The sequence below is a fragment of the Carcharhinus amblyrhynchos genome, chromosome 12 (assembly GCF_965287045.1).
Source record: "Carcharhinus amblyrhynchos chromosome 12, sCarAmb.v2.hapA, whole genome shotgun sequence".
NCBI classification, from domain to species: domain Eukaryota; kingdom Metazoa; phylum Chordata; class Chondrichthyes; order Carcharhiniformes; family Carcharhinidae; genus Carcharhinus; species Carcharhinus amblyrhynchos.
The window spans coordinates 13,301,607-13,319,871 of record NC_137335.1 but is presented as its reverse complement, the minus strand read 5'-3'; the positions used below and the strand labels follow the sequence as shown (position 1 = coordinate 13,319,871).

The 18,265-nt window shown below is 42.2% G+C and overlaps 2 protein-coding genes across 2 annotated transcripts in view; one reads left to right on the top strand and one right to left on the bottom strand.

Annotated features, from left to right (window-relative positions):
• The window catches only part of crnkl1 (crooked neck pre-mRNA splicing factor 1), a 29,307-nt gene extending 22,944 nt beyond the window's left edge, over positions 1 to 6,363 (bottom strand). The window contains exon 1 of the mRNA XM_080200070.1: positions 6,193 to 6,363. Coding sequence (XP_080056196.1) covers positions 6,193 to 6,240 — 48 coding nt within the window. The 5' untranslated portion in view covers positions 6,241 to 6,363. The remainder of the gene's footprint in view (positions 1 to 6,192) is intronic.
• An 81-nt stretch (positions 6,364 to 6,444) lies between these two features.
• The window catches only part of cfap61 (cilia and flagella associated protein 61), a 174,834-nt gene continuing 163,013 nt past the window's right edge, over positions 6,445 to 18,265 (top strand). The window contains exons 1-3 of the mRNA XM_080199899.1: positions 6,445 to 6,494; positions 13,879 to 14,028; positions 15,555 to 15,705. Coding sequence (XP_080056025.1) covers positions 13,886 to 14,028; positions 15,555 to 15,705 — 294 coding nt within the window. The 5' untranslated portion in view covers positions 6,445 to 6,494; positions 13,879 to 13,885. The remainder of the gene's footprint in view (positions 6,495 to 13,878; positions 14,029 to 15,554; positions 15,706 to 18,265) is intronic.

The window sequence follows — 18,265 nt, the reverse complement described above, 5'->3', positions numbered from 1 at the left end:
ATGAGTGTAGCTGACAGAATCATTTCTCACCTCAAATTTATGGAGGATAGAATATGGGAGGGTCGTCAGAAGGGTGTTGTAATAGTCCAGAAGTAACAAAGGCTTGGATGAAGGTTTCAGTAACAGTTGGGTTGTAACAGGATAGAATTGAGTCTTATTACGGAGTTGAAAATAGTGATGGCACAGAAAGGGAGGTGGAGATTCAGCTGGCAATCAAATATGATGCCAGTATCAAGAGTTGGGATTAATTTCTGAAAGTACTGTAAAGATCAGACGATTTAAAAAAAGATTTGTGCAATAGTGGGAAGACAAAAGGTGAGCATTTTGGAAGCAATGATTCAAATTGGCTGAAGGATCTTAATTCAAAATTGTAGCCAAGATTTTGTGATCAGAGGTGAAGTAAGGATGCTAGCTGCTGACTTTAATGAAAATTGTGCACAATGGTTTAGCAATCTTTGCGGTGGAGTTTTACCTCTCCAGACATCAATATCAATCTGGCACCAAGTTAAAGGGGTGTCTTGCATTGCAGCAGCAGTGTTGTCAGCAAACAGCCAATCACACTGAAGTATTTACTCAAAAACAGGATGCTAAAAATGCTTAATATCTTCCAATTTTGAGTGTTCAGACAGCAAATTAAATGAGAATCAGATGACAGAAGCTAAAATAAAGATAAACTATTTTTGAAAAAGGTGAAAATTATGGAGAAATTCAACATTCCTCAAAATATAGAAGCAGCTTTTCAAGACTAGTAAGGTTGGCTAATGGAAATTTTAATTTAGTGTGACATTAAAAACTTAGTTATACTTCATTCAACATGGTGCAACTTTTTCTAAGGTTTTTATAGCTAGAATAACAATTTGAAGGGAAGTTACATCAAGTCATGATGCAGGACAAATCCAACCCAGACAATTACTGCCCCTTAAGTCTACCCTTGACCATCAGTAAAGTAATGGAAGGTGTTGTCAACACTACTCACAAGCTGCACTTACTCGGCAATTACCTTCTGAATGACACTTTGAGAGGGCTCTCGCAGCACCACTCAGCTTCTGACCTCATTACATCCTTGGTCTGAACATGGGCAAAAGGGCTGAATATCAGGTGAGATAAGAGTGATTGTCCTTGATATCAAGGCAGCATTTGACCGAGTGTGACATCAAGGAGTCCTAACAAAATTGATGTCAATGGAAATCAGAGAGAAAACTCTCCACTGGTTGGAGTCATGCCTATTATAAAGGAAGATAGTTGTGATGGTTATAGATCAGTTGTTTCACTCCAGGAATTCCTCAAAGTAGTTTCCTAGGCCCAACCATCTTCAGCTGCTTCAATCAATGGCCATCCCTTCACCATAAGGCCAGAAGTGGGATGTTCAATGATGATCGCACAATATTTAGCACTGTTCACAACATCTCAGATACTGAAGCAGTCGATACACAAGACCTGGACAGCATTCAGGCTTGGGCTCATACGTGGCAAGTAATGTTCATGTCACAAGTCAAGGCAATGATCAAATCTAACAAAAAAGAATCGAACCATCTTCCCTTGACAATCAATAGCATTACCATTGCCAAATTTCCAACTATCAACATCCTGGCAGGAGGGTGGGAGGTTACCACTGACACCACGGATCAGAAACTGAACTGAACCAGCCATGTAAATACAGTGGCTGAGAGAGCAGGTTCAGAGGTTGGGAATTCTGTAGTGAGTAATCCGCTTCCTGTCTCCCCAAACAAAGTCTGTCCACCATCTACAACGCTCAAGTCAGGAGGGTGAAGGAATACTCTCTTCTTGCCTGGAGGAGTGCAGATCCAACAACACTCAAGCAGCCTGACATCATGCAGGCTTGATTGGAAGCACATCCACACCCAAAAAAAAATTCACTTCCTCTACCAGCAATACACAGTTGCAGCTGTGTCTACCATCTACAAAATGCATTGCAACAACTCACCAGGGCATCTTCGACAGCACCTTCCAAACCTGCAAGCTCTACCACCTACAAAGATGGGGACAACAGATGCGTGGGAATACCACCGCCATTAAGTTCCATCCAAGCCTCACACCATCCTGATGCGGAACTGTACTGACATGGCTGGGTCAAAATCCTGGAACTCCCTTCCTAACAGCACTGTGAGTGTACCTTTACCGCACAGCATGCAGCAGTTCAACAAAGTTTCTCATTGGCAATTGGTGAGTAATAAATGCTCGCCTACCCAGTGATGCTCACACCTTATGAATTAATAAATACAAAAATTATGCAAGGGAAGCCTGCAGTCCGTAGGAACCTCTCCAGCACATCCAATGGAACAATGTAGGCTCAATGACAACAACTTCTGAATTATGCATTATTTTGCCCATGTGCGGACTGACAAAATGCTGTCAGCTTCAATGGAATAATAGCAAAGAATGGGTACAGTTTCTTGTAATCTCATCAATATCGTAAAAATGCAAAGAGTAAAATGGAATAAAAATGACATAGTGCAAACCTATTTAAACAGATGGAACTGTGTTTACTCCTCAGTACAGCTTCTGGTCAGATGTATGTGACATGCAATGGAAACCCTTCATGATGCTTAATAATCTCCAAACCAAATCTCCTGGAGGAATTAACTGTTTTAATGATGAAGAGTGCATATTTGATTCCTGGAAAAACAACACCTACTTACCTAAATCCAGAAAACTTGAGCACAGGCATAAACCAAGAGTATAACTAACTAAATGTGTCCAACAAATTGGTAATTTTCCTACTACTGGTCCAGCTAGCACCTCACCATTTGGATCTGGACCTAAGAATTATCTGAAGCAGAGGAGTATGGAACATCAGCAACTATTAGCCTCTCCAAAACCTCATCACGACAGGCATCTAACACATTCATAATATTGATTCTTAGATTAAATCTTCTGACAGCTATCCTCAATTCTGAGTTTCCTGAACAGCTACACAACAGACATGATTCCAGTGTGGTGAAGGCATTTATGTAAGAGAACTTGCATTATGTTTCATAAGAACATAAGAAATAGGAGCAGGAGTAGGCCATCTAGCCCTTCGAGCCTGCCCCGCCATTCAATAAGATCATGACTGATCTGTCGTGGCTTAGTTCCACTTTCTTGCCCTCTCCCCATAACCCTTAATCCCCTCGCTTATCAAAAACCCATCAACCCACGTCTTAAAAATATTTAGCAAGGCAGCCTCCACCACTTCAATGGGCAGAGAATTCCAGAGATTCACCACCCTTTGAGTGAAGAAGTTCCTCCTCAACTCCGTTCTAAACCGCCCCCCCTTTATCTTGAGGCTGTGCCCCCGAGTCCTACTGTCCTTTCTGAGCGGGAGGAGTCTCTCCACCTCTATCCTATCCATCCCATTCATCATCTTATACATCTCAATGAGATCTCCCCTCATTCTTCTAAACTCTAACGAATACAAGCCTAGTTTATTCAGCCTCTCCTCATAGTTCAACCCCCTCAACTCCGGCATCAGCCTAGTAAACGTCCTCTGCACTCCCTCCAAGGCCAAAATATCCTCGCATAAGTGCGGCGACCAAAACTGCAGACAGTACTCCAGCTGCAGCAAGACCTCCCTACTTTTATATTCAATCCCCCTCGCTATGAAGGCCAGCATCCCATTCGCCTTCCTGACCACCTGCTGCACCTGCAGGCTGGGTTTTTGCGACTCATGCACAAGGATCCCGAGGTCCCTCTGCACCATCGCCTGCTGCAGTTCTTCGCCACGTAAGTGATAATCCTTCCTACCATTATTCCTACGAAAGTGGACCACCTCGCACTTGCCAACATTAAATTCCATTTGCCAGTTCCTGGCCCATTCGCCCAGCCTATCTAGATCCTTCTGCAGACTCTCCACACCCTCCGCGCAATTTGCCGTTCCACCAATCTTGGTGTCATCAGCAAATTTCGACACCATACACTCGGTTCCCTCCTCCAGATCATCTATATAAATGGTAAATAGCTGAGGCCCCAGCACCGACCCCTGGGGCACTCCACTAGTCACCAACCGCCAATCCAAATAGCACCCATTGACCCCCACTCTCTGCCTCCTATTTGACAACCAATCCTCTATCCACGCTAACACCCTACCCCCTTACCTTCTGCAATAACCTCTTGTGAGGTACCTTGTCAAACGCCTTCTGAAAATCAAGAAAGACCACATCCACCGGCTCTCCTCTATCCACCGCCCTAGACACATCCTCATAGAACTCCAATAGATTTGTCAGACACAACTTCCCCTTAACGAAACCGTGCTATGTCTGCTCTATCAAGCAATTCCCCTCAAGTTGCCTTGCCATTTCCTCCTTGATGACAGATTCTAACATTTTACCTACAACAGACGTTAAACTAACCGGCCTATAATTCCCTGCCTTTTGCCTGCCACCCTTCTTAAACAACGGCGTAACATTAGCTGTTTTCCAATCTTCCGGCACTTCCCCGGAATCCAGTAACGTTTGGAAAATAACCACCAAGGCATCCACTATCACCTCCGCCATTTCTTTCAGAACCCTTGGAAGCATTCCATCCGGTCCTGGGGACTTGTCCACAATCAGTCCCTCCAGTCTGTTGAGCACCGCCTCTCTAGTAACAATAATGTCATTGTGACCCTCCTGTCCTACCATCTTTCAGCCACCTCAAGGTTCCAGTAGTAGGGCTTTACTCAGTCACTTCACTTGTTACGTCTTGATGCCCATGAAACACGTGATACTTGGCCATTGTATTAACTAGCCCAATCTTTGAGTAAGGGAGATCTTGTAGTGCAACAGACAGTGTCCCTATCACTTCACCAGAAACTCTGGGGGTTCAAGTCCCACATCAGGACACGATGACCACAGGAGAGTTCATAATGTGGCCAACAGATTGATCTGCAAATCTTCCAATACGCCTGATGGAAGACAATAAGAATGGATGAGTCCCTTGATCAGCCATTATTCAGAAGGCATTGGCAAACCAATGGAAGTCACTGGTTGTCAATGTCTTTCTAGGGCCTGGCGGAGGAGAAGGAATTTTTTTATGTTGTTGCAAAAGATACTTGACTCATCTAAAATCCAAAAGACACACAACAAACATTTCAATTTGTTATAGCAGTACAAATGTAATTATATTCACATTTTCTTCAGAAATCAAGATGCATTCGGAGGTGCTTCAGTTCAGTAATAAGAACATTGCAAACATTTGGGACAGCATGGTGGCACAGTGGTTAGCACTGGTGGTGAGCACCAGGGACTCTGGTTCAATTCCCACCTTGGGTGCTGTCTGTGTGGAGTTTCCTCTGGGTGCTCCGGTTTCCTCCTTCTGTCTAAAGATGTGCAGATTAGGTGAACTGGCTCTGCTAAATTGCCCCTTAGTGCCCAAAGGTGTGTAAATTAGATGAATTAGCCATGGGAAATATGTGGGGTTACAGGGATGAGGCAGGAGAAAGGGCCTGGGTAAAGGTAATCAGTGGCAAGCACTGTTGACTCACAGAGCCAGGGACTGAGCTTGGGTCACTAACTGTGCGCAGTCTGCACATTCTCCCTATATCTAAATACGTTTCCTCCCACAGTCCGAAAGACCTGCTACTGAGGTGCACTGGCCGCGCTAAGTTCTCCCTCAGTGTACCCAAACGGTGCTGGATGTGATTACTAGGAGATTTCCACAGTAATATCATTGTTCACTGCAGTGTTAATGTAAGCCTACTTGTGACACTAATAAATAAAGTTTAAACTCTTTGGGTGTGGGGTGTGATGGTCAAAACTCAATGGGATAAATGGCCTCTTCTGTGCTGTAGCGATTCTATTTTAGAGAGTGCAGAAAGTAACAATTCTGTTCAAAATAAAAGCAAATTACTGATAATGCTGGAATCTGAACCAAAAGAGAAAATGCTGGAAAATCGCAGCAGGCCTGCAGCATCTGTAAGGAGAGAAAAGAGCTGAAGTTTGGAATTCAGATGACCCTTTGTCAAAGCTGAAAGGCATAGAAAGTGGGAGATGTTTATACTGTGGGGTGAAGGAATGAAAGATGAGTCCGTTCAGACAATTTTGTTCCAACTCTGTACATCAGTTATGTTGCGTGCTGACAGCACCCTGACTTTAACACTTGAGACTAAGACTCTGCTGCTCTGGCCCAGGAGTAGATGTGTGTGTTTGGGGATGTCTACACTGACTGGGCCTCACTGGGCCCAGCACCGTTTGGCAGTGAGGCGGGAGTTACTACCTTCGCCACTTTAGGGATCCGCTGTTTTCCAGCCGCGGTCGACGCCATGCTTCCTGCCGCGATGTCCTTCCTCCTCCCTTCAGTTATTTAGAGTCTCTATTCGTTCCCCTGTGTGTGCGCCCCGACAACAAAAGCAGACCATCGCCAGCCTCCCCTCCCAGCGAACATCCGGGTCTCTCAGCCTGACCTCCGACCCGCCGCTGCACCACGTGGTAGCGACGGCGGTTGCCATGGCACCGGAACGCCGCGTTGCTAAGGCATCTTGTGGTTCTCCGGGCACCAAGGCAGCTGAGGCGGCGCAGGTTTGTGTTTTGGGGTTTTGGTTTATTTTTTAAAGAATTGATTTGCTCTTTTTTTCTCTCCAGGAAAGGGTAACTTTTTATTGTTTTTTGTGTAGAGAGTGAGGTTTGGTTAAATTTGTCTTTTCATTCCCACCCACACACAAATATGAATCTACGGCATGTCAGACATGTTACAACCCCAGTGAATTATATTTATGTATTTATTTGTTCACAGGAGATGGTTGTTGCTGGCTGGGCCAGCATTTATTGCCTAACTGCCCTCCATTTGAGAGGGCATTTGATAGTTGGGCAGCACAGTGGCAAGCACTGCTGCCCCACAGTGCCAGGAACCCAGGTTCAATTTCTGACTTGGGTCACTTGTCAATTTGAGTTTCAGTTGTGGAGGTGCTGGTGTTAGATTGAGGTGGACACAGTAAGAAGCCTCACAACATCAGGTTGAAGTCCAACAGGTTTATTTGGTACTACAAGCTTTTGGAGTGCTGCTCCTTCATCAGATGACTGGAGAGGTGGGTTCACAAACACAGCACATATATTCAGAAGCTCAATTGCAAGATAACAGTTGGAATGTGAGTCTTTACAGGTAAGTTTAAGTTTATTTATTAGTGTCACAAGTAGGCTTACATTAACACTGCAATGAAGCTACTTTGAAAATCCCCCAGCCTCCACACTCTGGCACCTGTTTGGGTACACCAAGGGAGAATTTAGCATGATCAATTCACCTAACTTGCACATCTTTCAGACTGTGGGAGGAAACTGGAGCACCTGGAGGAAATCCACGCAGACACGAGGAAATTGTGCAGGCTCCGTACAGACAGTGACCCAAGCCACGAATTGAACCTAGATCCCTGGCGCTGTGCGGCAGCAATGCCACCATGTGCCACCATGCCACCCTACTATGTGGAGTCTGCATGTTCTCCCCAATTCTGTGTTTGTTTCCTTCAGGTGCTCTGGTTTCCTCCCACAGTCCAAACGACACGCCAGTTAGGTGCATTGGCCATGTTAAATTTTCCCTCTCTACACCTGAAAAGGTGCCAGATGTGACAACTAGGGGATTTTCACAGTATGTTCACTGCTATGTTAATTTGAGCCTACTTCTGACACGAATAAATGCATGTTAAACATTGCTGTCGCTCTGGGGTCACGAGTAGGACAGACTGGATAAGGACAGCAGATTTCCTTCTCTAAAAGATACTAATGAATCAGATGGGTTTTTATGACAATGGCTTCATAGTTGCCATTAAACCTTTTAATTCCACGTTTTGTTTTAATTCAAACTTCACCATCTGCCATGATGGGATTTAAAACAGAATTCCCAGAGCAATTACTAGCCCAGTGACAATACCACTAGGCTACTATCTCCCCCGAATACACCCTGAATGCAACCTTGCCTACCGTTCATGCCACAGACCTGCTGCGCCGAAATCAGAGAATTTGGCGGCCAGTCAAATCTCCGTTCACTGCAGCGGGATGGGGAAATCTTGCCGATGTGAATGATGGTAAGATTTCAGCTTCTGTTTCTCTCCCCACAGATGTTGCCAAACCTGCTGAGTTTATCCAGCAGTTTTGTTTTTATTGCTGAAGGAATATATGATTTATTGCCTACTTTGTGCAACTTATTCCATGCATTAATCCTGTTCCTCCCCCCACCTCCAAAAAATCTACTTTGTACTGGACTATAGTTCAGTTTTGAGACAGCAATCTGTGACAGATGGTGACTGATTATAAGCACTTTTCAAAATTAGCAGAAGGCATTGCGTCCAGGTTAATTCAGTCAGTGTCTTATAAGTATAGAGAGAGGTTCAGGGTCAGGTGTGACCTCTTTATTTGTGAGAGGGAGAGGCTAAGACCTAGGTGGACCAGTTATTTAACTTTAAAAAATTGCAGAATTTTGGGCGTTAGATGAGATATGCGTAACTACTGTGTGCATAAGACTTTTGACGTCCATTTGTCAAACCGTTCGTCCCAGTGAATTTCCGTCCATAAAACTGGCATTGCCAACTCACACATCCTCTATGCATGTTCAGTGGATATCTTAAGGTAGCGGCCAGACTTTCAGGGGCAGCAGGAATACAAGTTTTTTTTCTGATGTTCAGTGGAATGCTTGACAAAAAATATCTTCATTGAGACCTGCATTTTGGTTGATTTTTTTAATGGCAATACATATAAACCACATGAAATGTTGCAAAGCCTTTCTGATTGCTGATGCTGTATCTGATGTGTATGCATGATAATAAATTAGTTAACATTTATAATTTCATACTTAGAAAGCAATATAGAATCTGGGTTTGGTACTTTTTGGCCTTTTGTTTACTCTGATTTATGTCCATTTCTACCCATTTAATATATGAATGTATTCTAATGCGCTAGCAGAGACAAATAAAAGATGTACAGCTAAATCAGTCTCTTTATTCCAACAGTAATTCTTAACAGTACAGGATTTTTGGTTACCCTTTCACCAAAAACTTACAGAATCAAAATTTCTTATTCTCGAAAAAGCTATATAATGTTATCCATATATAAAAAAAAACCCCGGGAATATAAATACATTTTTTGAAGCGCCTGGCCTTGTGATTTGTTAATAGTCATGGAATATGAAAATCTAATTGGGAATTGGTTTTGCCTGAATTGAAAAGGCAGGTTTAACCTAAAGGGCTCAAAATTGTCTGAGGAATGAACACTTTAATTGTTATAATTTCAAGATCTATAATGAAAGAAAACAGGTTCTAACTACCAATCTTGTTCCATGACAAAGAGCTGATTTAGGATTCATCTTTCATAGCAACATGCTAATTGTCCCTTTCATGTATCTAAGTTTGTACAGTGACATGCCTATTGGTGTTAGATTGTGTAAAAATTCTGGTGGTTACAGATTATCATCATTGTCTCTAGAATCAACACTTGTGTATAGCTTTAATTCTTCTGATATATTTTCTTCATTCAAATCAAGTGAATCTTCATTTTTATATAAATAGCATTTGAATAATAAAATGTATCAGATAATTGTTTCCCTTATTTTGCCATACTTAACCAATTCCATCATCTCATTCATTTCTCCCATGTCACCCCCTCTATCTCATGTAATCTCTCCTGTTCCCATGCCGTCCTCATCCTTCCATGTTTCCTCCATCCCTCCCATGCTATCTCCATTCCCTTCTTGTCATCCTCATCCCTTCCATCAATCCCTCATAGAAATATCTCTAGCCTTCGTAACTTTGATGTTGGGCTCCCCCTATTTTCTGCTGGTTTTGTTCTCCACCAACCTCCCTGCGTCCCCCACAAAACACTCGGTTGCTGCAACCATTGGCCATTGCCAGTTGCACATGCAACATGGACTCCAATCCTCTGTGCACCATGTGTCCACTAAACTGACCAATCAAAACAGCCCAGACAGACAAAAAAAGTCTTATTGTTCTAGAATGGGAGGTTACTTAGGTGTAACTTAATATTGGTTGTAACTCTGGGTTATGCCGAAATGGAAGGTCTTGGCTTTAATGATTATTGTTGTTTACCATCCAACATTTTTCAGCCTATATTTTTTTTCTGTAGTTAAGCCTACCCAAAAAATTCTTACTGAGACAATCACACTACTATTACAATATCTTTTCTGGTGTACATGATAATCCTTTAGCCAGAGAAAAGGCTTTCTATTTTTTTCAAACTGACATCCCTTAAATCTAAGTTTTCACTCCTGTGATCTGCCACAACATCACGACCACAGTTGATCTGCATTATGTTTTCTTTTACTTTCAGTGATCATAACCACACAAACATCTGCATGGTTTCTGCTCTTCCAATTCAGAAAGTTAGAAATATGAGTACACTGGATGAATTGATTATCCAATGTGGATTCTGTCTTGACAATCCTAAAGGATTTAGATTATCCATCTCTCTGTGCTGAGCATTCTTACTACCTTTAGGTTAATAATCCTGGCAATACTAGGAACTTCTGGCTGAGAGAGAAATAGACCTAAGTACATTGCTACAATAGTCCAGTCATATCAATTTCAAACTCCTTTGCTTAATGGCAAACTGCCCTTAATGCCCCCTCCTTTCCCCAATGCAAGATTTCAAGTTTTTTTTTCAGCTATCTTAGTCTTCTCTTTCTTCTCCAGTATTCCTGTCCATGGTAGAGTAATTAAAAATTGATATTGTGCAAGAGGTGAGAATGTAAGGAATGCAGAAATTTCAGAAGGTTGTGGGGCTGAGGAGATTTTAAATAATAGGGATCAGTGTGGCCATGGCCATGGAGGAACTTGAAAACAAAGATGAGACTGAGAGCCAATGTAGCTTAATGAGCATAGCGGTGAGGGATGAACAGGAAGGCACACATTAGTATATGGATACATAGTTTGGATCAGCACAAATTTAGGGAGTATATCAGTGGGAGACAGACCAGGAGAGCATAGGACTGCATGTGCCTAGAAGTTACAAAGGCATGGATGAGGATTTCAACAGTAGATGAGCTAAGGAGGGAATCAGAAAAGGGTGATGTGACAGAAATGGAAGTAGAGTGTCTTGGTAATGGAGATGATTTAGCTCATTTCAGCATCAATTAGAACACCAAGATTGCAGTCAATCTGATTCAACTCAGACAGGGGCCAGGGCATAGGATGAAGTTGATGGCTATGAAACAAGGTTTATGGCTGTAATTTTCCACATCTTGAAATGTTATATTAGCAGTGTGATGAAGGGTACAGTCTAACAGCTCAAAATAGGAATCCTTCTGAATTATCAGCATAATATCACTATGACCGGTAACGTAAATCGTTGAATACAATTAAATCGGTAGATCAAAACTATTCCAAAAATACATCAAAGCATACCTTAGAATCATATCTGACTCTTGTAAAGCTGCTGCATGGGGCTTCGTACAAGCCAGGTACCAAGAGCAGCAGGCTATAGACAATAATTCGCAATCATAGAATCCTATAGTGCAGAAGGGGGCCATTTGGCCCATCGAGTCTAGACCGAACTCAATCCCACCCAGAGACTATCTCCACAACCCCATGCATTTACCCTAGTTCATCCCCCTGACATTAAGAGTTAATTTTGTATGGTCAGTACACCTAACCCGCACATCTTTGAAATGTGGGAAGAAACTGGAGTACCTGGAGGAAACCCATGCAGATACAGCAAGAATGTGCAAACTCTACACAGATAGTGACCCAAGCTGGGAATCGAACCCTGGTCCCTGACGCTGTGAGGCAGCAGTGCTAAACATCATGCCACCATGCTGTTCAATAACCAGCATTTTACAGAAAATTAGTGGCAAACAGCAGGCATCTAATAGGAAGTGGAGATCCATAAACACTTCCTTCCTTAGAACAAAAGACTAGGCTGATGTATTTTCAAGTGTCTGGCCATAAGTGCCAAGTGAATGATTTTACTTCATCACCTTCCAAGATCCTCACTGTCATAGATACCAGTGTGCAGCCAATTTAATCTCACCCAACACTGGAATATGGTTAGATGTACTAAACACAGGAAAGGCTATGGATCCTGATAAGATCCTGGCTATAGTTCTGAAGACATATATGCTCCAACTAACCACTCTCCAACTTGTTATAATACAGCAATGACAGCTTTGTAAGATTGCCAGATTTGGCTTAGCAACAAAAAAAAATGCTATGTCTACTCTAACCAATTACTTTATGATCAATCTCCTTTCCGTCATTAGTGAAGTGATGGAAAGTGTTACTGGTAGTATTATTGACCCACAGCTATTCATCAATTACCTGATCACCAATGTTCAGTTTGGGTTCAGTCAGAACAGCCATGAATCTGACATGCCAAGGGCTGGTCCCGGAGGGTTGATGAAAATGATATAAAAGCAAAATGATCGGATACCGGAAATTTGAAATAAAAATAGGAAATTTTGGAAATGCTCAACAAATCTGGCAGCATCTGTAGAGAAAGAAACAGAGTTAATGTTTTGAGTCAAGTAATCCCTTCTCCAGAGCTCTGAAAAAGCTGTTTTGTCTGGATCCAATAAAATGGAAGGGAGTAGTGAACACATTCAGCGTAGAAACATGACTAAAATACATTTCTTAGAGGCATAGTATTGTCATAATTTATTAAAATATAGAGAGATTTCATGAATTGATTTTGATTTGATTTGATTTATTGTTGTCACTATACAATGAAAAGTATTGTTTGTTGCAAGCTATACGGACAAAGCATACTGTACATAGACAAGGAAAGGAGAGAGTGCACGATGTAGTGTTGGAGTCATAGCTAGGGTGCAGAGAAAGATCAACTTACTGTGAGGTCGGTCCATTCAAAGGTCTAATGGCAGCAGAGAAGAAGCTGTTCTTGAGTCGGTTGGCACTTGACCTCAGACGTTTCTATCTTTTTCCCAATGGAAGAAAGTGGAAGAGAATATGTCCGGGATGCGTGGGGGTCTTTGATTATGCTGGCTGCTTTGCCAAGACAGCAGGAAGTTTAGACATAGTCAGTTTATGGTAGGCTGGTTTGCGTGATGGACCGGGCCTCATTCATGACCCTTTGTAGCTTCTTGTGGTCTTGGACAGAACAGGAGCCATACCAAGCTGTGATACAGCTAGAAAGAATGATTTCTATGGTGCATCTGTAAAAGTTGGTAAGAGTTGTGGCTGACATGCCAAATTTGGTAAAAAGTCTGACAACTGTCAGTAAACTGTCTGTGCTTTATATGCCCTGTCTCTCCATTCACCTGACGAAGGGACAAACCCGAAAGCTAGTGAGTTTACTATCAAATAAATCGGTTGGACTTAAACCTGGTGTTGTCAGACTTTTTACTGTGTTTACCCCAGTCCAACGCTGGCATATCCGCATCATGCCAAATTTGCTCAGCCTTCTGGGAAAATAGAGGTGTTGGTGGGTTTCTTAACTATTGTGTTGGCATGGGGAGGACCAGGATAGGTTGTTGGTGATCTAGACACCTAAAAACCTGAAGGTGTTGACCATTTCTACAACGTCCCCATTGCTGTAGACAGGGGCAGGTTCTCCGCTACACTTCCTGAAGTTGTTGACGATCTCCTTCATTTTGTTGATATTGACATTGCCCGTAGTGTTTGTGTAATAAATATAACAAGTGTATTATTTTTAGTAAATCAATTAAAATGAGAGAGATGAAAAAAACTAAAATATAATAATGTTTTAGTACCATTAAACTTGAATTGAATTGAAACTGGTAAAGCCTTGCATTATATTTACCTCCTTGAAATATAGTGATTATTATAGCTGGGGTGGTTTAAAAGCTTTTGTATAGACTTATCATATTCCTTCAATTTATACGATTGAGTACAAGTGACAGACATTTTTTTTCTGCCTAATTGTAACCTTGAGTAAATATCCTTATGAAATATTGGAATTTTCAATTCCTTGCCTGTGTTCTCTTTCACAGAACAACAATGACGACTATATATGCTTCAGGGGGAGGAAGTCAAGTAATCAAGGTTCGACGATCAGAATCTCAAGATGTTCCATACATTATGAAACTCTTCAGCCCAAGTACAACAGCCATGTTTGGAAGAATTAATGTCATTTATCTGCTGTATGTATATGTAAAGAGTATCCACTAAGAAGGCCTTGGATAAGTAGTTTCCATGGAAGTATGCAGGGCTAATATATATGTTTCTTAGTAATTTATTTGCAATACTACAACTCTGTCTCTAGATCTTTCCACACCCTGACGTTGTATCGGTCAGACTTTCATCTGCTTCTGTAGCTAATCCAGGGGTTTATAGCTTGAGGGGCATCGCACCAAATTAGCACAGCACGCCTGCCCCCCCAAGACACACACACACACACACACACACACACACAATCAGACAAACTAAGGAGCAATTTAGTGTAGCCAGTCCACCTGACTTGCATGCCTTTGGACTGTGGGAAGAAACTGGAGCACCCAGCAAAAACCACGCAGATACGGGAAGAATGTGCTAACTCCACACAGACAGACACCAGGCCGGAATCCAACCTGGATCCCTGGCGCTGTGAAACAGCAGTGCTAGCCACTGTGTCATCATGCCACCCCCAATATCACAACTATGAGGACACAAAGCTACCTATTGGAAATAATTACAGCTCAGATTGACTGATCTGAATGTTCTTTAATCCTCATACTGATAGTCCAGGGCTACATATTAAGATAAACAGGCATGCACCAATTTTGGAACTCACTTTGTCCTGTCACAGCACGTGGATGTACCACCGGCACAGTCATCAAGGTGTTGGAAGAAAAGGTAAAGCCCTGCTGGGGGGGAGTGGAAGTATAAAGGAACTGGAGGACTATGATGAAATCTATTGTTGGACTCCTCTCAGTGGTTCTCCAAAGCCACTAAACATGCAAGAAACCAGCTCAATTTGCAATTTCCTTCCACTTCCCTATAGGCAGGCATTTCACCTTGCTTAACTTCTTTCTGGTCATTTTGAAGTTAAGAACTTGCTGTGTTCCTAGGTCTCCCTACAAGTCTGTACCATTATTTATATAACATTTATGTATGTATATATTCATTAAATTACAATATTATTGTATTAAATCATTTTCAATGGACACTTTAAAAACCAGCCAACAATACCCCTCAGGAATATGGTGGAACCTGCTTCTTCTGGCTACATGTGAAAGATTTTAAAGATCCACATATTTATTAGTGGCTGCACATTAGGTCACACCTGCAAGAAAATCTAACTGGAACAAGCCCAAGATTCATAGTAGATAAGCCCATTTTCAATAAGGGTTTTAAACAAGTGACATTAGGTCCCTCATTGACATATGCATGGGACTTACTGTCTACTTTAGACAGGTGCCAGGAACACCACATGTGGTCTGCCATGTTTTAGGCATTTTTGTGATGGACAACATTCTCAGCAACACTTGAAGCAGAACAGGTATCTACAGGACAGTATCTACTCTCAACCAACAACAGCAAAGTAGACTATCTGGACATTATCTCTTTACTGTATGTGGAACTTTAGTCTGTACAAACTAACTGTGTTTTTTATATTACAATAGTGACTACACTTTTTAAGTTTTTTATTTGCTGTAAAGTGCTTTGGAATATTTTTCTGTACTTTTAGCGAAAGGGCAAATCTATCGGTGACTGTAGAAAATGAGAAGAATGAAGTTATAGCTCACGCGGCCTTCTTAGATTATCCAAATATTGAGGCCGTTGAACAAGACAATTGGGAACCCTGGCTGCATACGTATGGTCCTAGTTCAAAATGCACAGTGAGTTGAAACCAGAAATTACTCAATATTTATGAATGTTAAATATTATACATTTCTGATTAATACAATGTTTTAATTTTTACAAGAAATATGTTTCCTGCCAATGTTGTTATTGACCTGGATTTTGCAATGAGCAGTGAAGCAAAGGTGCTTGCCACTGCCTGCAAAGAAAATTGCCCGCAAAGAAAATTGCCCTCAAAAATCTATCAGTTACTAAGGAGTGACTTCCCTCTTTCCCAATAGTAGTTAAAATCTAGTGCCAAGTCAGAGAGGTGTCTTGGTGGCAGCAGCAGTGTTATCACTGAGCTGATAAGCGACTAATTACATTGGAATACTCACACAGCAAACCAAGTAATTAAAAACACTCAATCGCCGGAAATCTACCACCTGGCCCATCACAGAATCAGAGAAGGCAAGAGTCCGACAATAGAAATCTGCACTGATCTTGGATGGGTATTTCTGGTCTCGCTCGAGCAAGGCCATAAAATCCCATCCAATATTCTTGTCCTTTGATTACGTTTTCAAGAGAAAAATAAATGATTGTGATTGGATGAAAATAGAAGCCAAAGTAAAGATAAACACGCTTAAAAAACAAAAATATGTAGTTTTAATATTTGAATTTTTTATCCATATGGAGAAATTTGGCATTCTGCAAATTGAAATGGTCTCTTCAGGGCTAGTAAGAGTGTTTAGCAGGAATTACAAAGTTAGTATGCCTTTGCAAAATCCAGTTAATCTTCATTCAAAAAGTTGTAGTTTTGCAGAGGTTTTTCAGTGAACTTAAGCATTCTCCCTGTGGTTGCGTGGGTTTCCTCCGGGTGCTCCGGTTTCCTCCCACACCCCAAAGATGTGCTCTTAGGCTGATTGGTGTACCAAATTGACACAATTCTCCCCTGAATCTGGCTACATTAGGGGTTCCATTCACATAAACACAGGGCAGGGTAGGTGTAGGGAAAATGCGGGGGCGCGGGCTCGTTGGGCCGAAGGGCCTGTTTCCCGTGCTGGGTTGTTCTTTGTTCTTTGTTTGTTCATAAGAGTCAAAGTTCTCATCAATTTTCATTGACCGAGCAATCTCTGGATCCCTCTGGAAAATTGATGATTGTGATTACTTGATTTTCAAGTTATTGACTGGAGTTTTCCTGTCCCACCCTGATCTCGGTGGAATTTTCTAGTTTTGGTGCAAGTGTGGCCAGAAATTCCCACCCATTTTGTTACTGAAGGCCCTCTTCCCTCTGTATTCCCAACTTGCAATGTCCCAGTCCCCTAAATCATTTTCTTTTTTTTCTGTCCTTATCCCTCTTTTTATACTGCTTCTACCTCTATTGGTAGGAATAATGGTAGGAAGGATTATTACTTACGTGGAGAAAAACTGCAGCAGACAACGGTGCAGAGGGACCTTGGGGTCCTTGTGCATGAGTCGCAAAAACCCAGCTTGCAGGTGCAGCAGGTGGTCAGGAAGGCGAATGGGATGCTGGCCTTCATAGCGAGGGGGATTGAATATAAAAGTAGGGAGGTCTTGCTGCGGCTGTATAGGGCATTGGTGAGGCCGCAGCTGGAGTACTGTGTGCAGTTTTGGGCGCTGTACTTACGCAAGGATATTTTGGCCTTGGAGGGAGTGCAGAGGAGGTTTACTAGGCTGATGCCGGAATTGAGGGGGTTGAGCTATGAGGAGAGGCTGAATAAACTAGGCTTGTATTCGTTAGAGTTTAGAAGAATGAGGGGAGATCTCATTGAGACGTATAAGATGATGAATGGGATGGATAGGATCGAGGTGGAGAGACTCTTCCCGCTCAGAAAGGACAGTAGGACTAGGGGGCACAGCCTCAAGATAAAGGGGGCGCGGTTTAGAACGGAGTTGAGAAAGAACTTCTTCACTCAAAGGGTGGTGAATCTCTGGAATTCTCTGCCCGTTGAAGTGGTGGAGGCTACCTCGCTAAATATTTTTAAGACGCGGGTTGATGGGTTTTTGATAAGAGAGGGGATTAAGGGTTATGGGGAGAGGGCGGGAATGTGGAACTGAGCCACGACAGATCAGCCATGATCTTATTGAATGGCGGGGCAGGCTCGAAGGGCCAGATGGCCTACTCCTGCTCCTATTTCTTATGTTCTTATGTTCCCCTCCTTTCTTGTCTTTTACTCTGAATGACCTGCCTAACCCCTGTATCCTCTCCTTCTGTGCTCCTCTTTGCCATTGTGTTCCTCCTCTCCTTTTTCACTCCTTCATGTATCTCAGTTCTCTGCTCCTCTCTGTACATCTTTACCCTCCCTCGTCTTCATCCACCTTTTCTATTCCCCCTTCCCTTCCCCCTCCAAAACCATAATATAACAAATACTATGTGGTGTGAAGACTGATTTCATTTTAATTTGCAACTGTATATTGTGAATTGTGTATTTTGTAGTGAGGCATGAGTAGAGGAATGTTATTTTTCAAATGTTTCCTGCAGATTGTTGGACTCTATATTGTGCTGAAAGTTTGTTTTTACAGAAAACAATTACATTTATCTGTTCTCTGGTTTCTAATATGTAGGAATTATAGGCTCTGGATAAACTAAATGCTTTT